Source organism: Zalophus californianus, chromosome 14 (assembly GCF_009762305.2).
Source record: "Zalophus californianus isolate mZalCal1 chromosome 14, mZalCal1.pri.v2, whole genome shotgun sequence".
In the NCBI taxonomy this organism is placed as follows: Eukaryota; Metazoa; Chordata; class Mammalia; order Carnivora; family Otariidae; genus Zalophus; species Zalophus californianus.
Window position 1 is genome coordinate 26,362,417 of NC_045608.1, and position 27,651 is coordinate 26,390,067.

The 27,651-nt window shown below is 46.6% G+C and overlaps 2 protein-coding genes across 8 annotated transcripts in view; both read right to left on the reverse strand.

The window, feature by feature from the left end:
* CABIN1 (calcineurin binding protein 1) overlaps positions 1–21,000 on the reverse strand; it is a 152,254-nt gene extending 131,254 nt beyond the window's left edge. For 3 of the 7 annotated variants that reach the window (XM_027576452.2, XM_027576447.2, XM_027576453.1), the window contains exons 1-6: positions 20,949–21,000; positions 6,693–6,769; positions 5,862–5,954; positions 4,624–4,737; positions 1,421–1,555; positions 148–328 (exon numbers count right to left, since the gene is read on the reverse strand). In XM_027576452.2, coding sequence (XP_027432253.1) covers positions 148–328; positions 1,421–1,555; positions 4,624–4,737; positions 5,862–5,954; positions 6,693–6,695 — 526 coding nt within the window. In that variant the 5' untranslated portion in view covers positions 6,696–6,769; positions 20,949–21,000. Of the gene's footprint in view, positions 1–147; positions 329–1,420; positions 1,558–4,623; positions 4,738–5,861; positions 5,955–6,692; positions 6,770–20,540; positions 20,793–20,948 lie in introns of those variants that run through there. The other 4 variants (XM_027576451.2, XM_027576449.2, XM_027576448.2 and 1 more) reach the window with 4 other exon arrangements.
* Positions 21,001–23,285: 2,285 nt separating this feature from the next.
* LOC113912686 (D-dopachrome decarboxylase) lies at positions 23,286–25,766 on the reverse strand. The gene is made up of 3 exons (XM_027576275.2): positions 25,580–25,766; positions 25,094–25,269; positions 23,286–23,538 (listed from the first exon to the last, which is right to left on the reverse strand). Exons 1-3 carry the CDS (start codon positions 25,685–25,687, stop codon positions 23,466–23,468), a joined length of 357 nt encoding a protein of 118 aa, XP_027432076.1. The 5' UTR covers positions 25,688–25,766; the 3' UTR covers positions 23,286–23,465.
* Between the last annotated feature and the right edge of the window lie 1,885 nt (positions 25,767–27,651).

Below are 27,651 nucleotides of genomic sequence, written 5' to 3' on the forward strand. Positions count from 1 at the left end.
GCAGGAATGCAAAGCCATCTCTCTTCCTGACAGTCAGGCAGAAAGCACTTCAGTGTTAACCTGGCCTCCAACTTACCCAAGCTGCCCTCCCTCCTCTGTCTGCAAAAACACGAGCGCGTGGGAGAAAGCCATCAAAGCCTGACTCACTTGTGTAATCGCTGAGGGTGTACAGGACAGTGATGAGGTTGTCCAAGCAGGGCCAGTGGTCGGGATTGCACCGCAGCCCTTCCTCAAAAGCATGGCGAGCCAGGGGGACCCGGATAAGCCTCAGGGCCACATGTCCAATTTTATACCAGAGGTTGACATCGGTGGAGTCCAGCATGACTGCCTGGAAGCAGCACAGAGAGCGCACACGCTCAGTCGGCTCTCTTGCCGAGCAGGTGCCCATGGTGACAGGAGGGGCAGAGCACCAACCTAGCCACCCAAGCCACCCAGAAAAATGGCAAACACAAGCTACATGAACCAATTTATTGAATTCAGAACATCTTCTTGACATAGTTTGCCACTCTGAACACCTGTACTCCTTACATATTTGATAAAGGAAGTGAAAGTACCATTAAAAGCAAATGGGATTTGTGGGGTATTTTTGTGGGAATTAAAATCTTTTATTTAGGGGCGCCTGGGTGGCTCAGTCGTTAAGCGTCTGCCTTCGGCTCAGGTCATGGTCCCAGGGTCCTGGGATCGAGCCCCGCATCGGGCTCCCTGCTCCGCGGGAAGCCTGCTTCCCCCTCTCCCACTTCCCCTGCTTGTGTTCCTGCTCATGCTGCGTCTCTCTCTGTCAAATAAATAAATAAAATCTTAAAAAAAAAATTATTTAATTTTAAATTGTGGGATTCTAGGAAGATTATGGGCTCTGAAGACAGACCTCAGTTCACATCCCTGCTCCTATACTGACTGGCAGCATGATCCTGAGCCTCAGTCCCCCCCACCACTAAAATGAAGATAAAGACACCTTCCCTGCAAGATGACGTATGGTTAGCGCATGCGTGGAAAGGTGTCCGCGTGGTGTCTGGCACCTCAGAGGTGCCCACAGAGACGGTGACGGTAACATAGAGTTCATGGCAAAACTGTTATGAGCAGGTACAGGGTGCCAGGGGGTCAGGCTGTGTTCTTAGTACCAGTTCATTCCGTTTTCACAACCGCCCTCTTTCTTACCATGCCCACTATACTGGTGTAGACCTGGAGGGCCAGAGTCAGCAACTAGCCGCGGCCACACGTGCCCTGAGTGGCAGAGGACCAACGCACATGCAGGCCCCTGCTCTCTCGAACGCACTGCTGTCAGCTGATAAGGGTCTCAGGGACCACAGCTTGGTGATACACCACTACAAATTCTTTTTAGCCCAGAAGACCACAACCTTACCCCCTCCACCAAGAGCTTTCAAAAACCCCAAGAGGCTTATAAACATTGCCAAAACCACACCTCCAAGTAGAATTCCATCGCGGTTTCCAGGTCCTCTCGCTGGGCTGCCAGCTGGGCCAAGTTCTTATATGTGGAATATTTCAGCATCAGCCCAGGGTGCTTCAACCCTTCTTTCTCATCACCAGACGAAACTGCCTGTGAACAAAAACAGAGGTCCAGAGTGACACCTAGGCCCTGAAACCTCAGCAGGCAGTCAGCAGGACACCTGGCTTCCCGGCTGGCCTCTGCTGCAGAGGCCCTTGGCCCAGTTCGGTGCCAACCTCCATTGGAAAATGAAAGCTCTACACTAGATGTTCTCAGGGGAACGCCTCCAGCTCTGAGCAGACAGAGAAGGAAAGCTAGATCACCACAAGGCAGTTTGAAGATAGTCTCGGCACCAAAAGAGACAGAGGGAACCCTCCCCGTCACCACGGCCATGGCTGAAAGGTCAAGCCTGGAGCCTGCAGCTCCCCAGCAGCAGGCCTTGGGAGGGAGGACAGGACAGGAGGAGGCCACCTGGGCGCAGCGGCAGGGTCTGGAGGTGGCCAGGCAGCCAACTTACACAGCCCTACACATCCTACAGCAAGAAGAGCATCAGATTAGGAATCAGGAGGCTGAGCCCCCAACTCTGTAACTCTTCACGTAACTGTGGACAAGTTACTTTAAGAAGTTAGTGCCCTGACAACCTCTGTATTACAAGGACAGTAAATCCTACCCTAAATATCAAAAGTGTGAGCCAGGGGCGCCTGGGTGGCTCAGTCGTTAAAGCATCTGCCTTCAGCTCAGGTCATGATCCCAGGGTCCTGGGACTGAGCCCCGCATGGGGCTTCCTGCTCAGCGGGAAGCCTGCTTCTCCCTCTCCCACTCCTCCTGCTTGTGTTCCTTCTCTGTGTCTCTCTCTGTCAAATAAATAAATAAAATCTTAAAAAAAAAAAAGTGTGAGCCAAAAGAGCATAAACATTATAAACGTGGGGGCGCCTGAGTGGCTCAGTCGTTAAGCGTCTGCCTTCGGCTCAGGTCATGACCCCCAGGGTCCTGGGATCGAGCCCCGCATCGGGCTCCCTGCTCCGCGGGAAGCCTGCTTCTCCCTCTCCCACTCCCCTGGCTTGTGTTCCCTCTCTCGCTGTGTCTCTCTCTGGCAAATAAATAAATAACATGCTTTATATAAAGTTATTTCACTACAGCTTTTATGAAAACTCTTAGAAAATCCTACAACTTCTAAGACACCACTGATGAGGAAAACTACTGCTCTAACCATGGGACAAAGTAAAACATTTTCTAACAGAAAAACTCGGTGGCACAAAGAAATTCTTTCCAGGGGCGGGTCCCTATCTCAGCCGTGTCCTGGGACAGGTCACATTCACATGACATTCTTCTTCATGATCAGAACAGATGAGACCTGAGGACATGCAACCTTTAGGAAGCACCCCTTGACTAATCCAAGCAATCTACCCTAGCACTCTTACGGAATCCCAACAAGAAGACTAAAAAGCTCAAATCAAACCTCATTCCTTATCTTCTCCTGTCGTCTGGCTTATACTGCTGAAAGATCCCCAACAACGGGCTGACCACAGCGGGATACCAGGTACCTTCGCCGCTCCAGGTACAGAACAGTTCAAAATCTGGTGTGAACCCTTCAAGAGAGGCTGTGTGAGTCTACCTCGGAGGCTAGTCAGTGTGCCTCCACACACAACAGCAGAAGCTCTCGTAACTAACCTCCACCCAACCAGCTGGGCTCAGCACCGTTCTCCACCCTCTGAGACAGACACGCTGACACCCACGGAAGACAAAGGGCTCGCCCCAACGAGCCTCCCCAATGAAGCTATCTACTTCTTAGGAGTCAGCTGTGTTCCAGGGCCCATTTATGCCAAGTGTTCGTGAGACCAGAACCACATGATTTAGTTTAATAGTAAGTATACCAATGCAGATAAATGTGAAAAGAAACTTTTCTGTACATTTTCTGTACTTTTCAACTGTTTGCAATGACCATGCTTTACCTTTACAAGCCAAGGGGGAGAGTGCCACAGCAGTCTTTCAAGGCTGAGAGTGACAGAGAAAGAGGTGGACACACCTATGACGACAAGGACGACCAGCACCCTTCCGACTTTGCTCTGCTCACCCACTCACACCTCGGAGGCCCGCTCCACCATGGTGTGAGGGAACACCCCCTCCTCCTGAAACACACCCAGCCCCTGGCCTATGGCTGGAGCTCAGTAAAGTGGAATAAAGTCTTTTTAATCTCTGGGCCCTCACTCACTTCCTACCAATGGGGGAGGGGCGCGTCACATTTCCCACAGCCCGAATTCCAAGACATTATAACCAGCACCAGAGAATCCTGACATCCACGAGTGAGGGAGGGGATGGACTCCTGTAACCGACAATGAGAACTCAGTTAGCATTCTGTCTCATCCGTGGTAAAAACCATCCGGGGTGGGGGCTTCAGACGTAAGTGTCTGCCTTCCTAGAGGTGTAGGAGACTGCTCAACTGAAGGACCGCATTCCAGAAAATGCCCTTGGATGGAGTCTGTCTGCTTCCTTATTGCATGTCTCTGTGTGTAGGTACTTAAAAACAAAAGCCTTTCCTCCTAATGGAACATAATTCTTCCTAAATCCATTTCAAGTTGAGACTCATTCTCAAACCTCCAGGCAACATCTCCATGACCCAGCCAACTCAGGCTGAACTCACTGGCCACTAGCATGGCCGCCACACTGGACCACTGGGTCCTGCCCTGCCTGCCCCTCTCTGCCATACCCTTACCCTATGCCCTCCATGTGGCTCTGTGTTGCTCTTCCAGCCTTCTCTCTGAGAGCCTACACAGGCTTCCTGAGTTCACGGGCCATCACCTCAACGGCATTTGCCAAGATGTGTTACCAACAGGATCATTAAGTATCAGGAAACCACGGGTTCCAATCCTGGTTCTAATGCTTCGCTAGTTGGGGGGCTCTGAGCTACCACAACGGTAAAATGGGGACAGTGGCCCCCACCTTCTCGGCAGAGTAGTTGTAAAGAGAATGTAACAAAATAGCCGACACAGAGCTCTTACTACATACCAAGAACCACTCTACATGCTTCACTGGATTCACTCAACCCTCACAGCAACCCAAGGAGGCTGACACTGTACAGGTGGGGAAGCTGAGGGGCAGAGAGAGGAAGTAACATGTCCAAGGTCGCCAAGAAGGGGAGGGCAGAGGGCAAGCCCGTCACCTGGCCTGTGGTGCCTCACCTCTCGCAGCAGGCGTGCCTCCAGGAGCTCATGGTAGGCCTTGGCTGACTCCTCAAACCGGTCGTGTTTCTGGAGATCCAGGGCTTTGTGATACAAGGCAAAAGCCTCTGCTTCCTGTGAACCAAGAGAGGAGATTACAAAGGTTTGTCTTTTTTAAGCCAAAAGTGTGTAAGGGGAGGCTACAGTCAAGGCCATGTTAACTGACAACCGTAATGGAAACAGTCCTAACACTCCAACCTCCCAGGAGCTCATCACTGGGAGAAGAACCCCTCAAGAGTCCCCCAAGGAGACATGAGCAACATAGGCTCAAGTGAGTCTAAGCAACAGCAAAAGACACACTGGCCCAGGGACACAGGATCAGAGCAATGGCAAGGTTATGAACTCAGCTGGCCTCTTCTGGGTGAAGCTGGGAGAGTGGCCGCACCAGCCAGAATAACCCAGAGATTCCTAGAGAATATGGATGGTTTCCATTGCGTCTACCTGCAACTCTGCCCTTGCCTGATCATTGCCCAGGGAGGATGACAACCTCCTCCAGGACGGAGGGGCACTGGGCAGGCTGAGCCCCAATGACACCCCTTAAAGACCAAGGACCGCTGACTATAGACTTTTGAGAGGGCTCCAGACTGCCTGTGTGTTTCTCCTGTGAAAGGGGAGGCACATGTTTATTCCAGGGAAAACAAAGGTGGGGGCAAGAAAGAAGCAAACCACTGTGATACCACAGCAGGACACGGGTGGAGAGATGGGTGGAGGGAAGAAGAGGGCCAGGCTGAAGGGGAAGTGGTACCAGGCCTCATGGAAGGAGGAAAGACCAAGAATCTCGAGGGCTGAAGTTGAACCCGGCCCCTCACTGACCCTCAGTGAGACCCCCTCAAGACAGCTCCCAGCAAGGGCCCCCTCACACTGGCACGTGAGGGCAATACACCAGGAAACCTCAAAGCACCGCCTACCATTAACACGCTACCACCCCTTGGGCGTGCCAACTCCTGAAGTGAGCACAAAGAATGGGCTGCACAGAAAGTGAGGCCCCGCTGGACAAGTGGGCCCAGGGGCTGAACCGGCCCAAACAGTGCTCACAGAATACAGAATTTCTCTTTGGTGTGACCACCCCCAAGTGAAGGTGTAACATGAGAGGGAGAGCTAAAATCCCATTAAGTCTTGTGAATGCATTTAAAATGAGGTACCATGTACAGAGATGAAAAGCAAGGTCTACCTGCAGAGGAAGACCATGGATTATATACCTGGGCCTCCTTGGTCTGAGTTTTGTGACTTTTAAAGCTTCCTTCATGATCATCCTCAACTGTAGAGCTGGCATTTAAGGCTGCAATTCGAATCTAAAAACAGGGATTTGAGGGAAGAAAAAAGTTGCTTTTGAGATGTTACTTGTCTCTTTAACAACCTACAATGAAGACAACTCTGCTCCAGCACATAATCTTGTAACTCGAACAGCTATGGCCTTCTCAGAATGTAATGAACAATAAAGGATCATCGAGGACAAAAACAAAGACCAGAACACGTCCAGGGGGACCATAACAAGCTACTTGGGGAGCATGTCCTGGGTGCTATTCACTGCAAAAGGAACACCCCCGCAATGCCAGACACAACAGAGGACCTAGACATCAGAATAACAGACACCAACAAAATATGTTAACTTTGTACCTTTCTCACCGTGACGAGGCCCGGCAAGCCACTCCAACAGCAGGCCAAACATCCCTACCCTCAACTGCACCAACAGCTCTCCCAGGAGGAAGGCTGTCCCATACTTAGTGTCACCCAGGAAAAGACCCCTCACCCCCAGGAGTGAAGCGACTAAAGAACACTGACACCAGGGGCACCCGAGTGGCTTGTCGTTAAGTGTCTGCCTTTGGCTCAGGTCATGATCCCAGCGTCCTGGGATCGAGCCCCGCATCAGGCTCCCTGCTCCACGGGAAGCCTGCTTCTCCCTCTCCCACTCCCCCTGCTTGTGTTCCCTCTCTCGCTGTGTTTCCCTCTGTCAAACAAATAAATAAAATCTTAAAAAAAAAAAAAAAAGAACACTGACACCAGCAAAATAGGCAAGCACCAGTCCTTACCATACTCAGAGAGCTTCAGCGCTGCCACTGAGCACCACTTCCCATCACTGGCAGGGGCTGTGCTGGTCCACAGTCTTCTAGACAGGAAAGAGGAGAGACTGAGAGAGGGTCCAGGAAAAGCCAGGAACGTCACAGTTCCAGGGGCCCATCACAAAGCAGTCCCCAAATCCAGGGGCCTACCCAGCTCTAAGCACACAGGCCGGTGAGCAACTGCTTCAGGACGGCTGTGTGACCTGTCACCCAGGTCCTATGGCCAGAGCTTCTGCCCTAGCCAGGCAAGACACCAGGCACCGGGGACAGAGAAGAGCGAGACCAACTCCTGCCCCCAGGGCTCACTGCTCAGCAGAGGAAAGAGACCTATAAACAGTTATTTTTTTCAAAAATTGAATGAAACAAAGAGAAACCCAGGCAACATCTATAGGTGGAAAACAACTCACTTGAAAGGATCCAGGACAGTGAGGGAGGCAGCCCTTGTGGTAAGCCCTGGGAAATAGACAGCACTGCAGTAGGGAGTGGTGAAACAAAGAGGTAGGGGGTGTGTGGTGTGATGGGGAAATGTGGACACACGCAGGAGCCAGCACAGCCCGTGGCCGGGCCTTACAGCAGAGACGGGTGTGGGGGATGGCAGAGTGCCGGGCCAGGGAACTGGGAACATCATCCCGTGGGTAACAGGGGGGCCACCGAGAGTTGTCGGGAAAACAAAATTTTAGAAATATAAAGGAAAAAGTATTAGAGGTAGGCAGACCAGTTTAAAGTCTGCAGAAAAAAGACAGGATTGGTGAGGATATGGAGAAATTAGAACTTCGCACATTACTGATAGGAAGGCAGAGTGTGCGGCCGCTGTGGAAACTGGTCTGGTAGTTGCTCAAAATGTTAAACACGGAGTTACCGAATGACCCAGAAGTCCCGCTCCTAGATGTATCTACCCAAGAGTAACGGAGACATATGTCCACCCCCAGTCTGGTTCAAGAATGTTCACAGAGCATTATTCATAACAGCTTGAAGGTGAAAACTTCGAGGTGAAGAACCTTCCTGGTTCTTTAGAAATTGTTCCATGCTAAAACTTCTTGTCAGTTTTGAAAAGCTGTTTTATTTTTATGTCTTAGGTAAAAATTCTTATATGTACTGATATTTAAAAAAATAATTATTCTTCAGTCATAAAATAGACTAAAGTACTGAAACATGCTACAACAGGGATGAACCTTGATGCCAAATGAAAGAAGCCAGTCACAAAAGGCCACATATTGTCTGATTCCATTTATATGCAATGTCCAGAATAGGCAAGTCTATCTAAACAGAAAGTAGATAGTGGGCTGTGGGAGAGGGACAAATGGGGAATGACTAGGGTTTCTTTCTAGGGTGATGCAAATGTTCTAAAATTGGTTGTGGTGATAGTTCCACAACTCTGTGAATACACTGAAAACCACTGACTTATACACCCCACACAGGTGAACTACAAGGTATGTGAATTACATGCTGTTGTTAAACAAAGAGATGTCAGGAACCTGGATGGGGCAGTGAACAGAAGGGACACACTCCAGGGGACAGACTCATAGGACTCGGCACCTGGAGGGTGAAGGGAGCAGAGGGGTTCTGGAGAACAAGGGTTCTGGCCTGAAGGGCCGGAGCAGGGAGGGGGCACCGCCAAACAAGCCAGATATCGCAGGAAGAGTCAGAAAAAGTCCCATCTGAGAGGCTGGCAGAAGGCCCTTGGAAGGGCCCAGCAAGCACTGGGAGTGAGCCTGGGCAGACAGACTGAAGGCATGCTCCATCCAGGTAACATGAATTGACTGCTATTGTTGCCAACAGCACGGCAGCAATGATTTCTAGCACGGCTTCCAGCACGGGCTCTGAGTTCTCCAAGGGTTCCTAAAAGAAAGGAAGTACAGTCTTTTCACAGGCAAGGAAGACTCAAATCTCCCCTAGGCTAATAGCTATTTTATCTCCTGGGTCTACATCTAGGAAAAAAGAATGTTGCTGCCCAGTCTGGAAGCTGCTGCTTCACCGTAAGTTATGCCCTGATGAACACCGTGACCACCATACAATACAGAAAAAAAAGAGAGAAAAGTAGAAACTGTACATTTAAAACTCCGCCTCTAGACTATCATCTAAAAAATACACATATCAACAGAGGAATGGATAAAGAAGATGTGGTATGGATAAAAAAGATGTGGTACATATATACACAATGGAATACCACTCAGCCATCAAAAAATTGAAATCTTGCCATTTACAATGACGTGGATAGAACTAGAGTATAATGCTAAGCAAAATAAGTCAATCTGAGAAAGACGATTATCATATGATCTCACTCATATGTGGAATTTAAGAAACAAAACAGAGGATCATAGGGGAAGAGAGGGAAAAATAAAACAAGACAAACTTGGAGAGGGAGACAAACCATAAGAGATTTTTAATCATAGGAAACAAACAGCGTTGCCGGAGGGGAGGGGGGGTGGGGAATGTGTTAACTGGGTGATAGACATTGGGGAGGGCACATGATGTAATGAGCACTGGGTATCATATAAGGCTGATGAATCAGAATTGTACCTCTGAAACTGATAACACATGGTAAGTTAATTAATTGAGTTTATGGGACGCCTGAGTAGCTCAGTTGGTTAAGCAGCTGCCTTTAGCTCAGGTCATGATCTCAGGGTCCTGGGATTGAACCCTGCCATCAGGCTCCCTGCTCGATGGGGAATCTGCTTCTCCTTCTGCCCCTCCCCACCCCCCCGGGCTCACTCTCTCTCTCAAATTAAAAAATAAATTAAAAACCTTTTAAAAAATTAATTGAACTTAAATTTAAAAAAAATTTTAAAAGCTTTGTCTGCAAAAAAAAGAAAAAACAAAACATACATACATAGGGGGCACCTGGGTGGCACAGTCAGTTGAGCATCCAACTCTTGGTTTCAGCTCAGGTCTGATCTCAGGGTCGTGAGCTCGAGCCCTGTGTCAGGCTCCTCACTCAGTGCACAGTCTGCTTGAGTGTCTCTCTCCCTCTCCCTCTGCCACTCCCCCTCACTCTCTCAGACATATAAATAAATCTTTAGAAAAAGAAAAAAAAATACACACCTAGAAAATAACAAGCACTGGCAAGGATGTAGAGAAAATGGAACCCTCATGCACTGCTGTGGAAAACAGTATGGTGGTTCCTCAAAAACTTAAACATAAGGTTACCTTATAACCCAGCATTTCCACTTCTGGGTATATACCCAAAAGAACTGAAAGCAGGGGCAAACAATTATACCCAGGGGTAAAGAGTGCAGGAGAGAAGTTGTAGGGTGGTGCTGATACCTAACCATAGGCCTCCCAACTGGCTCTCCACAGGGCAGGTGCTAGCCCCAGGTCACAGCAAGTCTTCCCAGATGCCACCTGAATCCTCATGGAGAGAAAAATAAGAGGAGGACCCAAGGATGACTGAGAGATCAGGTCTCTGTGTGGCAGCAGCAGGACCCACATCCATAGGTGGGAGAACATCAATACAGCCATCATGCCGGGGGCAACCTACTGCTTAAGGAGGAGAGCTTACCTGTTCCTGCCTCAGCAGCACCTTGCAGGAAGGCACCCAACAACCACTGGGATTGTGCTAGATGGGCCAGTGCCTTCCCCTGGGGCTTCTGTGTCACCCAGGAGCAGGATGGGTGTAGGTCACATTTCAGAGTTGACAGGAGATACCTCCTCAGAACAGACTGAATGTAAGATGACCAGTCAAGTCGGAGGGGAAAAACAGTGAGCTCCAAGTCGAGAGAGAGGTTTCTGGCCCCACTTGCTGCCCAAGTCCCTGCCCACCTGCCTCCATAAAGAAAGCCCCTAGATTCCTCGAAACAAAAGCTCCTTGGGCACTATGATCAGGGCCAGAAGACCCTCACGGAGCCCATGGTGCTGAAGAAAAAATAAAAGGCTTCCTGGTTCTTTAGAAATTGTTCCATGCTAAAACTCAAGCCAATTGTCCCCACCGAAAAGGGCTCCTGTGCTAACTTTAATTTAATCTAAAAATACAGTACCCTCCACACTTCTACTGCTATAGTCCATCCCAGACACTTACAAGGCACATTTGTGTTATCTCACTTAAACTCAAAACAGCCTCTGGAAAGAAAGAATACAGGGCTTAGAGTCATATTTTCGTCCCTCTTTAGCATTGCGACTTTGGGCAGATCAGCCTAATCCTTAAGCCTCAGCCTAATCTGCAAAATGGGTATGATAATGCTTATCTCCTAAGGCTGGCAGGCGGGAAGGCTGGACACAGCTACACACTGGAACTGAGGCATACTTGTGAGTGTCCACATAATATTTCAAGAGGAACCTTAAAAATGATCCTCCCAATGACTCATCATGTACATTAGTCCCATGAGACCAGGATCCCCTCTGCCGCAGACCCTCAATTCTATCCTATCATTACCACTCTTCCTCAGCCCCTTCAATTCCCAGTAGCAAAAGAAAGAATGAGCCAGAATACGGTACTCCAATACACACTGAGAGATGTAACTGCAGGGACTCTGCAGCGTGGACTGTATTATCCCTTTTACTTTTGCCACAATGGTACATAGCAATCACTATCTTGAAACTGACCTTGGATTTTTAAATATCAGTACATATAAGAATTTTTACCTAAGACATAAAAATAAAACAGCTTTTCAAAATTGACAATCTTACACTGACTTAATACAGCAAGAGCAGGTTCTTTCTCAATTTCCCCTACATACTCTCACCTCCACCCTGGAATTACCCTGGGTCTCTCCCACCCACCAGCCTTTAAGCTCCCAAATAGTCCTGTTTTATTTATCTTTGCACCTCCATGTCTGGCACAAAACAGGTGCTCCAGAAAGGAAGGGATGAACAAGCAGATGAGTGGTATCTAGGCAGCTTGTCTGTTTTAGTGGGAGACATAGTTAATTTCTCAGTCAAATCTTTCTCCAAGACCAGCATTTGTCATTCACAGGATACCCCTTGTATGACAAGCCAAGCTGCAGAAGCCATGCAGAGGAACGGCTCACCGATGGCTTAGGTGACACTGTGAACTATGACATTCCTGAGTGAAGAGAAACATTCCCATCCCAACTCAAAAGGGGCTTCATCAAGGAGCTTCCCTGACCCCTACCCCTCTGATGTGGCCCCTACTGCACATGATCATCACACACTATGTTCTCCATTAGTGATTAAAAAAAAAAAAAATGAGGGACGCCTGTGTAGCTCAGTCGGTTGGGCATCTGCCTTTGGCTCAGGTCATGATCTCGGGGTCCTGAGATCAAGTCCCGCATAGGGCTCCCTGCTCAGTGGGGAGCCTGCTTCTCCCTCTGCCTTCTGCTCCCCCTGCTTGTACTCTCTCTCTGACAAATAAATAAAATCTTTAATAAAAAGAAAGAAAACTTTTAGAAAACCAGGAATTGGGGCACCTGGGTGATGCAGTCAGTTAAGTGTCTGACTCGTGGTTTCAGCTCAGGTCGTGGTCTCAGGGTCATGAGATCGATCCAGCCTGGCATCAGGATCCATGCTCAGTGCGGAGTCTGCTTAAGATTCTCTCTCCCTCTCCCTCTCCCTCCGCACCTCCCACTCATGCACACGCTCTATCTCTCTAAAATAAATAAATAAATAAATCTAAAAAAAGAAAGAAAACCAGGAATAAAAGGAAACTTCCTCAATCTGATAAAAGGCATTTACCAAAAAAGCTACAGCCAGCATCATAATTTTTTAAAATATTTATTTATTTATTTATTTATTTATTGAGAGAGAGAGGCAGACAGATGGGGTGGGGGTAGAGAGAGCAGGTAGAGGGGCAGAGGGAGAGGGAAAGAATCTCAAGCAGACTCCATGCTGAATGTGGAGCCCAATGCAGGGCTCGATCTCACAACCGTGAGATCATGACCTGAGCCAAAATCAAGAGTCGGACACTTAACCAACTTGAACCACCCACGGCACCCCTACAGCTAACATCATAATTAACCATAAAAGACTGAATGCTTTCCCCCTAAGATAAGGAAAAAGGCAAGGCTGTCCACTCTCATCACTCCTATTCAACAGTGTACTAGAAGTCCTAGCCACTACAATAAAACAAGAAAAAGAAGTAAAAGCAAAGAGATTAGAAAGGAAGAAATGAAACCACTCGTATTCACAAATGACATAATTGTCTACATAGACAATCCCAAAGAATCTATAAAATAAAGCCCTAGAAGTATCAGGTGAGTGTAGTAAAGCCACAGGGTAAAGGTCAACACCCAAAAAAGTGACTGTATTTCTATACACTAGCAACAACTGGAGATCAAAATTGAAAGGAAAAAAAAAGTCATTTATAATAGTTCCAAAAAAATAAAATACTTAGGTATAAATCTAAAAAAATACATACAGTCTATATTCTGAAACTTAGAAAACAATAATGAAAGAATTCAAAGAAGACCTACATAAATGGAAAGACATACCATATTCTTGGACTGAAAGACTCAACCTAGTAAAGATACCAATTCTTCCCAAAGGGATATATAGATTTAATGCAATTCCAACCAAAATCACAGCAGAGTTTTTTGTAGTTATAGACAAAGTGACTCTAAAATTTAGATGGGGGCACCTGGGTGGCTCAGTCAGTTAAGCATCTGCCTTTGGCTCGGGTCATAGCCCCACATGAGGCTCCCTGCTCAGTGGGGAGCCTGCTTCTCCTTCTCCCACTCCCCTGCCTGTGTTCCCTCTCTCGCTGTGTTTCTCTCTGTCAAATAAATAAATAAAATCTTAAAAAACAAAAAAGAAGTAAAACAATTGTTAATTTTATACAATATAATAGAATACCTGGAAAACCCCAAAATCAACAATAAAACTTAAAAGAACTCAATGAAGTAGCATGATACAAAATTAACATACAAAAATCAACAGTTTTCACATAAACAAAAAATAAACAGAAGACATTATGATAGAGAAAAGTTCTGTTAGTAATAGCAACAAAGATGATTAAATATTTAGAAATAAAGTTAACAAGAAATGTGCAACCTATGCAAGGAAAATTTTAAAATACTACCAAAAGATACAAGAGTAAAGTTGAACAAATGGAAAGACATCCTCTGTTCTTGGACAGGATTTAACATTATAAAAATGTCAGTTCTCCCTAAGTTAACTTATGAAATGAATGCAATAGAAATAAAAACACCAACAAGATACTACACAAGTTGATACTAAAGTTCATATGGAAAAACAAAAATGTACAAATAGCTAGGAAAACAGTGAAGAAAAGCTGCAGGAGGGGATGAGCCCTACCACACATTAAAGAATACTATATAAAGCCTAAGTACTTAAAACTGTGGTAGTGGCACATGCATAGAGAAACCATGTTCAGAATTAGACTCGAGTACATATGAAAATGTAAAATATGACAAAGGTGGTATCTCAAATCACTGGAATCAAAATGAACATTGTAACAAGAGTCGCTGGGAAAAATTGGTAGCCATTCGGAAAAAGATAAAATTAGATCCTTAACTCACACCATATACATAAATAAATTCCAAATGGATTAGGGATCTAAATGAAAATAAAAGGAACCAGACATGGGGCGCCTGGGTGGCTCAAGTCGTTAAGCGTCTGCCTTCGGCTCAGGTCATGATCCCAGGGTCCTGGGATCGAGCCCCGCATCGGGCTCCCTGTTAGGCGGGAAGCCTGCTTCTCCCTCTCCCACTCCCCCTGCTTGTGTTCCCTCTCTCGCTGTGTTTCTCTGTCAAATAAATAAATAAAAAATCTTAAAAAAAAAAAAGAAAAGAAAAGGAACCAGACAAATATTAGAAAAAAACATGGATGATTTCCTCTTTAACCCTGTACATGGAAAGTCTTTCTCATAATGATCTAAAATCCAGAGGCAGTAAAAAAAAAAAAAAATTAATATATTTAACTACATAAAAATGTTTTAAATTGTGCATGACAAAAACATCAGCACAAGCAACAAAAGCAAAAACAAACAAGTGGGACTACATCAAACTAAAAAGCTTCTGCACAGGAAAAGAAACAATCAACAAAAGGAGAAGACAACTTATAAAATAAGAAAAATATTTGCAAAACATATATCTGATCAGGGTTTATATCCAAAATATATAAAGAACTCATAAAATTCAATAGCAAAAAAACAAACAAAACAAAACCCAAATAATCCAATAAAAATGGGCAAAGCACCTGACTAGACATTTTTCCAAAGAAAATAAAATATGGCCAACAGGTCCATGAAGAGGTGCTCATCACTAATTATAAGGGAAATGCAAATCAAAACCACAAGGGGTTATCATCTCACAAACCTGTTAGAATGGCTATCACCAAAAAGACAAGAGATAACAAACGCCAGTGAGAATGTGGAGAAAAGGGACCCGTGTGTGTTGTTGGTGGCACTATAAATTGGTACAGCTCCTATGGAAAATAATGGAGGTTCCTCAAAAAATAAAAATAGAATTACTATATGATCCAGCAATCCCACTTCTAGGAATGCATCTGAAGGAAATGGAAACACCATGTCTGAGAGATATCTGCATACCCATGTTCTTAGCAGCATTGTTTACAATAGCCAAGACATGGAAACAATGTAAGCGTCCATCTATGGATCCATAATCATATGTGTATATATATATGTACGTACATACACACACACACACACACACACACATACACACACACAATGGAATATTATTCAACCATAAAAAAAGAAGGAAACCCTGCCATTTGTGACAAAATGGATGGACCTTTAGGGCATTATGCGAAGTGAAACAAGTCACACAGAGAAAGACAAATACTATATGATCTCACTTATACGGCAATCTAAAAACCAAACAAACAAATAAAAACAAAACAACCCAAATTCATAGAAGATATCAGATTTGTGGTTACCAGAGGCAGGAGGTAGGGAAGGGGTGGGGAAGAAAACTGGATGAATGTGGCCGAAAGGTACAAACTTCCAGTTATAAATAAGTACTAGGGATATAATGTACATGATAATTAGAGTTAAACACTGCTATATGATTTATTTGCAAGTTAAGAGAGTAAATCCCAAGAGTTCTTATCACAAGAGAGAAACATTTTTTCTTTTCTTTTTTTTTTGTATCTATATGAGGTGAGATGAGATGATGGATGTTAGCAAAACTAATTGTGATAATTATTTTACAATACATGTAAGTCAAGTCATTATGCTATATACCTTAAACTTGTATAGTGCTGTATGTCAATTATATCTCAATAAAATTGAAAAAAGATTTAATCAGAAAAAAATGTTTAATCAGAAAAAAAGTCAAAAGTCAACTGATAAATTGGAAGAAAATATTTGCAACATATACTGTAGACAAACACATAAAGAGCTCTTAAAAACTGAGGGAGACAGCATTATTCACAATAGCCAAAAGGTAGAAGCAACCCAAGTGTCCACTCACAGATGAATGAATAAACAAGGGGCTTCTGGATGTCTGTCGGTTAAGCATCTGACTCAATCTCAGCTCAGGTCTTGATCTTGGGGTCATGAGTTCAAGCCCCACGTTGGGCTCCACACTGGTCATGGAGCCTACTTTTCAAAAAAATGTGGTATATACATACAATGGAATATTATTCAGCCTTAAAAAGGAAGGACATTCTGACACATGGTATAATACGTATGAACCTTGAGGACATGCTAAGTGAAATAAGCCAGCACAGACTGACAGTGTGTGATTCCACTTATACAAGGTACCTAAAGCAGTCAAATTCATAGAGACAGAAAGTAAAATGGTGGTTGCCAAGGGCCGGGGGAAGGGAAGAATGGAGAGTGTTTAATAGGTACACAGTTTTAGTTTGGGAAGATGGAAATAAAAGTTCTGGAAGACATATGGTAGTGATGGCTGCACAACAGTGTGGGTGTACTTAATGCCATGAACTGTACACTTAAAAATAGTTTAAAAATTACATTTCATATTAAGTGTATTATACCACAAGCAAAGGAAAAAAAAAACCTGATAGAAAAATAGGGAAACTATATGAATAGACAATTCACAGAAACAGACATACAACTGGCTCTCAAGGATATGAAAAAATGTTCATACTCACTCATAATTAGAGAAATGCAAATTAAAATAGCACTGAGACGCTACTTCTATTGCACTATTGCACTCACAAAAATCCAAATTCACAAAAATTAACAGCATACCATGTTGGAGGTTGTCAGGAAACAGGCACTATTTTCATACATTGTTGATGGGAATGCAAACTGGCACAACCACTCTGGAGGGGAATTTAACAACAGCTAACAAAATTACAAATGCCCTTCCTTACCTTTCAACCCAGCAATTCGACTTCTAGGAATCAATCCTAGAGAGGTACCTCCAACAATATGAAATACGTATACGAAGAGTTATTCATTCCAGCACTGTTTGCAATTCCAAGAGACTGGAAACAACTTAAATGGATATCGATAGTATAGTGGATGAATACTATGGTACATCCACACAATGAAATAATATGTAGCTGTAAAAATTAATGAGGAAATGTTTATAGCAGCATTATTCATATAACCAAAAAGTAGATCCAATCCAAATGTCTATCAACTGATAATTGGATAAATAAAATGTGGTATATCCATACAATAGAATATCATCCAGCCATAAAAAATAATAGACTACTGACAACAGGATGAACCGTGAAAGCATCATGCTAGGGGCGCCTGGGTGGCTCAGTCATTAAGCATCTGCCTTCGGCTCAGCTCATGATCCCAGGGTCCTGGGATCGAGCCCTGCATCGGGCTCCCTGCTCAGCGGGGAGTCTGCTTCTCCCTCTCCCACTCCCCCTGCTTGTTCCCTCTCTCACTGTCTCTCTGTCAAATAAATATTTTTTTTAAAAAATAAATAAATAAAAATGAATAAGATCTCTATCAACACATATGGGTGATTTTCAAGACATATTTTTAAGTGAAAAAAGCAAACACAATTATCTATAGCATGCCATTTTTCATATACGAAAGAAGAGGATGTAAGAAAATACACAACCACCTGTTCATTTGTGCAAAAGAAAGGATAATCCAGACACCAAAGAGATCAGTTAGCTACAGGGGATCAGTGGGAAAGGGGTGAAAGGTAGGGGAAAACAGGAACAAGGTGGCAGGGGTGGGGGAGGGAGTGACACTTCCCTGAGTATACCTTTGTTACAGTTCTTACTCTTAGAACCACAGTCATGTTTCCCAGTCAAAAAATAATTAAAACCAACTGAGATCTACGGGGAACCCAAAATGAAATACAAACGTTAACAATGAACCTACTGTATTACAAATTACATAACCACACTGAAGGGTATGAGAAGAAAAGAACTAACCTAAGGAACTGTGGAGAATAGTATCTTGATGGGATACTAGAAGGCTAAAGACAACAAGAAGTGTGATTCCAGGTTTGGGTCAGAGAAAACACAAGATGAGTCTGGAACATCTTGAGGTGCCAGAAAATAAGTAAATGCTCCAAAAAATGATGAGGGTTTGTTGAGAAGACACAGCAGCTAACCTGAAGGAGATCCTGAACAAACAAAGCCAGAACAGTGAACAAAATAATGGTAACATTAGATTTTAACCCATGGAATAAAATGAGTATCTATGGGGCCCATACTATTACATATAAATGAGAGAAGGGCTAGCTCTTCCTTTAATTGAATTTGAGTTAATAAATGTAGAAAGAAAGAAACAGGTAATTACCTTTAGGCAAACACCACAGAGACCCACAGATGGATGCTAACTATGGTCAGCGGGCATGAATTTGTGAGAACCAGAATTCCCATCCTTCCAAAGTATTTCCCCCAAGATACTTACTAAAGGGAAAGATAGTAACTTTATAGTATGGAAACCTGGCAGACACCAACTAAACCAAGCAATGAAGATAAATATCACCAGTGATAAGACATATCAGCATCTTGAACTCCTTAATATGATACACTGAGGACAACACAATGTTTGTTATTCTGGCCAAAAATGCATAACCACACATGAATTATGAGAAAACATTAGACAAATCCAAGTTGAGGGATATTAGACAAAATAACTGATCAGTACTCCTGAAAAATATCAAGGCTAAGAAAGACAAAACTACGTGATCATTAAGGACTAAGGAGACTAAGGAGCAATAACTAAATACAATATGGGAAGTTAGAATCATAGAGTGGAAACTAGAACATTGTGCAAAACTAGTCAAATTCAAACTAGGTTTACAACTGGGTTCATAATATTGTATTAATATTAGTTTCCTGTTCTTGATAGTTGTATTATGTTTCTGTAAGATGTTAACATTAGGAGAAGCAGGGTGAAGGAAATAAGGAAACACTGTATTATTGTTGCAACTTTTCTCTAAATCTAAAATTAGTTTAAAATAAACAGTTTAAAAAGAAATAGCCACTTGAGCACTTGAGATTATGTATTCATCATCTGTAAGCAATGTGAGGATGGGGACCATGTCTGTATTATTCACCATAAATCCCAGAAACCCACTAAAAGGAGCCAAAAAAAAAAAAAAAAGCAGCCATTTAATAAAGAAAGAAAATATCTATTCATTTCTCAGACTCCCAGCCCAGTAATCATATTATCCTAGAATAGCACATTTAGGAGTTTAATGTCACAAATGTCCAAACTCTTTAGACCACGGTTTCCATGGCCTTAAGAACACATGATAAAGAACAGCACACCTTAAGTACCTCAGCACCTTGACCCAGTCAGTGATAAGCAGTAGTGTTTCCTGACATGCTCTGGTCTGGGAGTCAGGAAGCTTAGAGTTTAGGCCGAGTTGTGTTATTTCCCGGCTGTGTGGTTAGCTTGGCATAAGAGACCCCTCTCTGAATCTCAGTTTCCTCCATCCTATGAGGTCTTGGGCTAGATTAGGGGTCAGCAAGCTAATCAGCCTACCGTTTTTGTACAGCCTAGGAGCAAAGAATGGTTTTGACTTTTTTTTTAAGATTTTATTTATTTATTTGAGAAAGAGAGAGACACAGAGCACAAGCCAGGAGGAGAGGGAGAAGCAGGCTCCCCGCTTGAGCAGGGAGCCGGATTTGGGGCTGATCCTAGGCTGCTGGGATCATGACCTGAGCCGAAGGCAGAAGCTTAACCAACTGAGTCACCCATGCACCCCAGTTTTAACATTTTGAAATGGATGAAAAAATTCATGACACATGAAAATTATATAAAAATTACATAAGATTCAAATTTCAGTGTCCATAAATAAAATTTTATTGGAGCACTGCCACCCGCCTACCTATTGTCTCTGCCTGTATCCAATGTACAATGCCAAAACTGAGTAGACAGAGTAGGCCCCCTGAGCCTAAAATACTCACTATTATAAATACGCTTATTATATTCACAACATACTATGATATAATTATATTAATATTATAAGCATTATTACACTTAAAACATAAGTTTGCCGACCTCTAAAGGAGACCACTCAAAGGATATTTTAGTTCTAACCACAGTTATGAATCTCATAGAAGGAACTTTAGCTGCATGAAACCCTAAGTCCCACAGTTATGAACCACAGACCCATAGTAACCCAGGCCCCAAAGAGTTCAGTGGCTCCAAAATCACTTGTGCAGACACCTGAGCGTCAATAGGCTCTACCTAACTGGGGTCCTCCTCCTCCTCCTCCCGGGAAGCAGTGCACTCAAGATTTTCAGTCTACGGGTGCCTGGCTGCCTCAGTCGGTAGAGCATGCAACGCTTCATCTCTGGGTTATAAGTTCAAGCCCCACATTGGGTGTAGAGACTGCTTAAGAATAAAATCTTAAAAAAAAATTTTTTTTTTCAGTCTAGACTTGGGCTGACACAGTTAGTTGGCTGACTCTGGACAAGACCCTTCACCTCATCTGGGCCTCTGTTTCCACCCGTATAAATGGCGCTATTAACAGCACTCACCTAGCAGGGCTGCTGGGAAGGTGAACTAAAAGGACGTTAAGTGAAGTAAAGGGTTAGCACCGGGCTCAACACCCGGCAGACGCAGAATCAATGGTGGCTCCCGCTGCTGTCACCGAGAACTATTCCCGAGGCTGGAGCCCGTCCTAGGGACCCCAGGGTGACGGCAAGAGCCGTCAAGAGACCCGCGAGGAAGCCAAGAGCCCTGGCCTCGCCGCTCCCGCCCTCCAGCCTCGGTTTCCCCGAATGTGGCACTCAGGCTACCGGAGGCGCTCCCCTCCCCCGCGTCCGCACCGGCCGCGGCCCCGCGCCCACCGCCCCTCAAGCCCGCGCCTCTGCTCCCTTCCTTGGTTCAGCAGAGCCGCGCCCCCACCCGGGGGATGCCCCCAAACCAGCCACACGGGAACTTACCAGGCGTCTCCACGGCAACGGCCGGCCTGCCCCGACCCCCGCGCCGGCCGGCTGAGCGCCTGACAATAAGGCGCGCTCCCATTGGTTTCGGTACCGGCTCCGCTAGCCAATCAGCGAAGGCGCACGCGCCGCTCGCCCCACGGGGCGAGCTCTCGGGGACGCCGGGGACTGCGTGAAGCCGGGCGCGCGAGTGTAAACCCTCCCGGTCCCGGCATTTGGGCATTCGAACTATGGTGGGCTCCGAGCGCCGGCTTGAGGTTCCGACCTCTGTTCCCCCACCTCTTGTAATATTTGGGAAACGCAGAGTTTGGTGCCTGGCCCTGAGCAGTCGCTAAATGTTGGGCGGTGTTACTATTTGTTAACAACCTGGGACAGGTGCTCTGAAGGCAATGGAAACTTGGGGAACACTTAGGGGGAATCAGGGTAGAAGGAGCGTTCTCCTTTATATACCCCGTGCCTCACCTCTTTCTGAAGAGGATTTGAAGCCCAAAAGGCACAGATACAATGAACTACTGAAACAAAGATAAAACAAAAATCACAAAAATTCAAGATCGGGTAAATGAACGGGCTGAGGAGTGACAGAATTCCAAACCTGAAAAGAGGAGTCAGCATTGAAAGTTTTCCGGAAACGGCCTCGGCTTGAGAGGTTAAACCCTTGGGAGCTATGCCTTTTAGGGAAAGGTTTTACAAGCGGTGGTTGAAATTCATAGTTGCTTGCGTCCAGCAAAAATGATTTAACTAGGAATGGATACTATGGCTTTCTCTTTGGCCGTCCGTAAAGACGATAAAATCATGGTGAAGAACTCATAGCTTCAGTTCAGAACAATAAAGTTTTGTGATACCCAGGAGTTGCAAAAGTAATGGAGTCATGGGACGCCTGGGTGGCTCAGTCAGGTAAGCGTGTGCGTTCCGTTCAGGTCATGATCCCAGAGTCCTGCTCAGTGGGGACCCAGCTTCTCCCTCTGCCTGCTGCTCCCCCTGCTTGTGCCCTCTCTCAATCCCCACCCCCCTTGAATGGATAACTAAAATCTTAAAAAAAAGAAAAAAAAAGAAAAAGATGGGAAGGGTAGTCCATGCAGCAGGGAGCTGTGTGGCAAGCTTTTGGAGGTGAGAAACAGGGCAGGCCATGCAGGATCCTCAGGCAGCACAGTAATACCAGGGGGCAAAGTTCAGGGCCACAGTGGGGATAATGTGGAGGGGGAGGGGACAGTCGCCCACAGCAAGCAGATGACATCACTCTCACTACAGTGGGGCTAAGACATTTAAGGTGGACCAGATAGGAGGCTGCTGCCTTATGTCCCCTCTAGGGTTAGGCCTGAACCCCTCCTTGGGCACTTCAACCATTCATTCAGATTCAATCCATGAACATTCCCTGAGCCCCTCTGGGAAGGACACCCATGTTGGCAAAGGGAATGAGCGACGGAACATTTGGGACAGGGAGCCAAAGGGAAGAACTCCAAGTGCTAGGTTTTAATGAGAGTCCACAGTAGTGGTCAGGTACAAATACCACAAGCACAAGAACACGCCACTGGAAACTAACTTTACCATGTTGACAGCATAGGCTAAAAAAAAAAAAAATCTCAATTTGGCATTTCACAGGTGTACTAAGAACGATGAGACTTTCAACTCTATAGGTAAACAGAGTGCTCACCAACGTGTCTAAGGGTCATGGCATGTAAACTCTGCATCGAGCATCTGGAAGGAAACTGAAAAGGACACCCTTTGGGCTCCCTCAACCCTGCCCGTATATTCCCTGAAATGTGAAAGCGTGATATAGTATTTAGATGGCAATTGCATTCATTCCTTTTCTAGTGGCAGACATTGCATTTCCAGACTTGCTATTCCAGAACACGGCTTTTACAAGGTGCACAGCTACAGAGGATTCTCAGCAAGACTCATGGGAGAAGATGGGAGTTTGGGAATGCCCAGGAGAGGTCCCTGAAGCCCAGGTGTTCTGCTCCCCTGCTGGGCACAGCATTCTATGAGCTGCATGGGCCAGCCCAAGCTGAGGACAGGAACATGTATCTGGTCAGCAAAATCTGCAGGAAGACACAGCCTGGGCCAGCTGCCAGCCCTATCAGCCAGCACACGGGCATGGAGAGGAGGACCTCCAGGCTGCACCCTCCACCCTTGGATTTGAGCAGCCTACATACAATACATGAGACAGTGGCCTGGAAGACAGGAAACATCCCACCTCTCAGGTTCCCTAAAGTTCCCACCTCATAAACCAACCCTGCTGCCCAGGGTGACCCAGAATGCCAGAACCCCAAAGGGAGATAATGAAATCATGTTTGAAAAACAAAGGTCTCGGGGTGGGGTGGAAAAAAAAAAAAGAAAGACGAAGGTCTCTTCATTTATTTGACACGAGAATGGGGAAGAAGATGACTGTGAGGTCACGGGCACATCTGCATGAAGGAGTGCCAGAAGCTGGTATCCACGAGGCCCTTACTCTGCCAGGAGGCCTCTCTGGAAGGGGCAGACAGCGGACAGATGCATGCCCTGATGCCCATGTGCCAATCATAGGAAAGTCATGACTGTCCCTTTCTTGCCAATCTGCCAGGGCTCCAGGGGGGAAAAGCGGATAATTATCCTTCAAGAGAAAAAAAGAAAAAGAAAAAAAAAAATGTTATCAGCTCCTTGGCTAATGCCTTATATTCCAACGCCTAGCTGGGCACTCCTACCATAGGCTCCCAGACCAGCCTGCCTTAACCTAGCAGGCATTTTGTATACCTACCCCATCCCATTAATGATCTCCCACTGTGGGCCAGCCAGGGGCAGGATGGTGACTGCCCCAGACAACATAGCAGCCTCTATGGTCACTGTATGCTCTGTGGACTCAGAGGGGCAGCCCTCCCACTTCCAAACTGCAGGTTCCCTGGGGGCATGTGCAGTGTCCCAGCCACCTTTGTTTTCTCAAAGCCTAGCTCAAAACCAGGCACAAGGTGACCGCCCCCCCCACCCTGATGTCTATGGAATGAACAAACATGCCCCTTTCACAGAAGTGATGGGAAGTCCCTGGTGAAGAGCAAGATATTTGGGGTAACCTGAAGGGTAGTAGGCGAAGGGTTGGTGTGACAGGTTTAGTTTCCCCATCTGTAAACCTCACAGGGATGGCATGTCTGCACAAAGTGGTGTGAACAGAGGGACAGAGCTTGCATGGATCAAATGGGATGATGCACATAAGGTATCTAGAGATAACCTGGCACGCGGTAAGCATTCACATGTTACATATTGTTCTTACAATTATTATCTCACCCCAACTTGAGGACCAGGTCTGAGCACTCCCAGGAATAACCATTCCTCACCAGTCTTCCTGGGCCAACAAAGGATCCATTCTAGAAGGTTCTTTCAAGCTGCTCATGCTCTTAGTTCCTCATAGGCATGGGCTTGGCTCAGGAATATTTTTCACCCAGAAAAAAACTAACTCTGACACCGAATCCCAGGTTGGGGGGCTGTTCAGGCTTCTTGGTTGATCATTTAATACATTTCCCTCTGTTCACAGAAGAGAAGCGTACAAACCAGAGATGGTTCATTTCCAGGTTTGCCAGGCATCCCCCAGCTGTTCTGGACCCAGAACTCAGGTCTCCAGACATCCAAGCCAATGTTCTTTCCACTACTTCCTGAGCCTCCTGGGAGGCTGGGAGCTACCCGGGACCTAGCTGGCTACAGTCCCAAAGGTCACACAGCCTCAGGACATACCCAGAATTCCTCCCAACCAGCCTGGATAAGTTGTCCTAGAAAATTATTCTTGATTGTCTAAGATGTGAAGACTAAAGGCGGATGATAAATGGCCATAGCTTTGTCAGGTTAATAACGTTCTACCCTACACAGTGCCAAGGCAGATACAGTGCACGGCCATCCCACAGGACTCTGGCAATTGCCCCAGGGAGCTGTTAAAGTAGAGCCTTCCCACAGCACAGATGTTAACAGGTTTGCAAGGCCGCGCCTTGCCCAAGTGTCAAGAGGACCATAGCAGAGTCAGGGAGTCATTCAATTCCGCTACCATTCTGAGGGTTGGACCCACCATCCGAGGGCCCAGGGCACTAGGCCTATCTGAGCAGGGCAAGGAATGCATTTTTCTCCCAACCTTAGAAGGAGCTCCGGTATGGGATCACTGCCCCCATCCTCTCCCTGCCCCCACGCACCGATCCTGGCCCAGGTTCAGCTCCTTGGTGAGAAACTCGAAGAATCGGGCGCTGTGGCCACGGTTGTCCTCGGCTGTGCCTACCACACCGATGGAGGAGATGAGGAGTTGCGCGCAGGGCTCCGTGGAGCCGTTCACCGCCATGGCCAGACCTGGTCGCACCGTTACGTTCACGCGCTGCGGGGAACACGAAAGTTTCACCTGAAGCCGGTGCAGGCCGAGTTCGCGCTGAGGACCCGGGAGGACGAGGGCCGACAAGCGCCGGCCCCTGGGGTCAGGGCTAGAGGCTCAGGACGGGGTCCTTGGCGGTCACGTCGGTGTCAGGGCCAAGGAAGGAAGCACGGAGCAGACATGAGGGGTGGGGAGAGTGGGAGGCCAGGGCCTGGCGGGCGGGGACCCCTGCGACGAAGAGCCCGGGTCGCGGTGCGGACGCCAGGGCGCGGACAGAGCCCGACCCCCGGCGGGGTGCTCCCCGGCCCACGCTCACGTCCTCAGGTTTGCTCAGGATGGCTGCAGTGGCCGCGCAGAGCCGCTTCTCCAGTCCTGCGGGCACACGGCCGGCGGGCAAGTTCGTGTCCAGCTCGACGAACGGCATGTCTGGCCAGAAGGAACCGCAGGGCCACAGCAGCAGAAAAAGAACGCACCGGGTGCGGGTCGCTGTTCCCAAGGGTCTCGGACTAGGCAGCAGGGGCGGGGCGCCACGGAAACCAGGCTCCTTATTGGCTGGGCAGGCAACAGCGCCCCCGGATTGGCTGCATAGTCTACACCACCCCTCCTCTGCGGGCGCTGATTTCCGGAAGTCCTAAGGCCGGACGGGGAGAGGGGGAAGAGTGAGGTGTATGACTGTCTCCCAAGCCGACTGGCTGGGCCACGGCCCGGCCCACAGTGTCCCGGCCTCTACCGGCTCCCGACACGCTGGCCGGGGGTTTTCTGGCTTCCTGGGCTGCTGGGTGGTGCAGTCCTCTGCTTCCTAGCCCATATTTAGATTGTTAACCCTGAAAATAAAATAGCCAGTTATTTTACCAGTAAAAATTGGGTTCTTCGAGGATAGCAGAGAATTGCAATTTGGGACACGCAGCCTAAGACAAAACCACAGCCAAGTCCAACCAACAAAGAAGAGAAACGTTTTTTAACGGAGGAGAAGGAGGAGTTGGGACTGTTACAAACAAAAAGTCCGCGGGAATAAGCTGAAAGAGTGTGGTCGCGTTTCAGTGGCTGAGTTGTGACAGTATCGCACTGGCTGGACGGGGCAGGGGGGTTGGGGGTATCTTTCTTTCCTCTGCTGGTAGTATATAGTCTTCTTTCCCTTGGGAATGCAAGGTAGGGTTCTTCCTGTTGGGGTTGCAAAGAGCTGCAAGGAGTAGTAGGTGTGAGAGTTCCCCCTTCTGGCCTCCCGACTTTATTGTAAATGAGGTTTTCTTTATTCCGTTTCACAAAATGGGGGTTTGAACACACCCAAAACATACACACCTGTAGGGGCCTTTCCCGGGCTCCATCCTAAATTTTTTTTTTTTTTTTTACTGTGTTGCTACCATTTCCAAGTAAGGTGACTTCTCGTTATATGTAGGGATCTACACTTCTCTTTTTTTTAAGATTTTATTTATTTATTTGAGAGAGAGAGAATGAGAGATAGAGAGCACGAGAGGGAAGAGGGTCAGAGGGAGAAGCAGACTCCCTGCTGAGCAGGGAGCCGGATGCGGGACTCGATCCCGGGACTCCAGGATCATGACCTGAGCCAAAGGCAGTCGCTTAACCAACTGAGCCACCCAGGCACCCAGAAATCTACGCTTCTCTTGACCAGGAGCCAGGTGACACTTGTGAGTTCAGGTGGGGCTGGGCAGAGAACCTCTGGCTCACTGCATCCCTACCTGGCCCTGAAAGACATCTGCCTTTGTGGCCTCTTGCAACTGCGGCAACCTTGTCTCATAGTGAAGTACTGTCCATCAAGGGATGAAAGTCAGATCCTAGTCGAATTACCAGCCATGTTTACAGTACCCTATATTTTTATGGTCAAAACAAAATGTGTCACTCAAAACATGGAAATCTGGGGGTGGCTGGATGGCTCAGTCAGTTAAGTGTCTGCCTTTGGCTCAGGTCATGATCCCAGGGTCCTGGGATCTAGCCTGGTATCAGGCTTCCTTAGGGAGTCTGCTTCTCCCTCTGCCTCTGCCTCTGCCCTTCCCCCCGCCCCCCCACCCGCTCTTGTGAGCTCTCTCTCTCTCTCTCTCTCTCTCTCTCTCTCTCTCGGAAATAAATATTTTTTAAAAACATGGAAATCCTGTTGATATGGCTAAACATGGCACTCTCATCAGTGTTGCAAACTTGTTTGACTTGTAAATGAAAATGCAATTGAAATTCTGTGGGTGTATATAAATAATTTCAATTACACTTCTAAAGTCCTATATGAGTGTGCACATTAGAGGAGCCTTGGGGCGCCTGGCTGGCTCAGCCGGGAAAGCATGCGACTCTTGATCTCAGGGTTGCAGGTTCAAGCCCCATGTTGGGTGTAGAGATCACTTAAAAATAAAATCTTAAAAGAGAAGGCAGGCAGTCTGAGAG

Excerpts from the sequence above, each read along its gene's own strand:
- LOC113912686 (XM_027576275.2), bottom strand. The coding sequence starts at position 25,687 with ATGCCGTTCGTCGAGCTGGACACGAACTTGCCCGCCGGCCGTGTGCCC. Across the intron at positions 25,270-25,579 it reads TCCTGAGCAAACCTGAGGAC|CGCGTGAACGTAACGGTGCG; the intron begins GTGAGCGTGGGC and ends TGTTCCCCGCAG. Across the intron at positions 23,539-25,093 it reads CTGAACCTGGGCCAGGATCG|GATAATTATCCGCTTTTCCC; the intron begins GTGCGTGGGGGC and ends TTTCTCTTGAAG.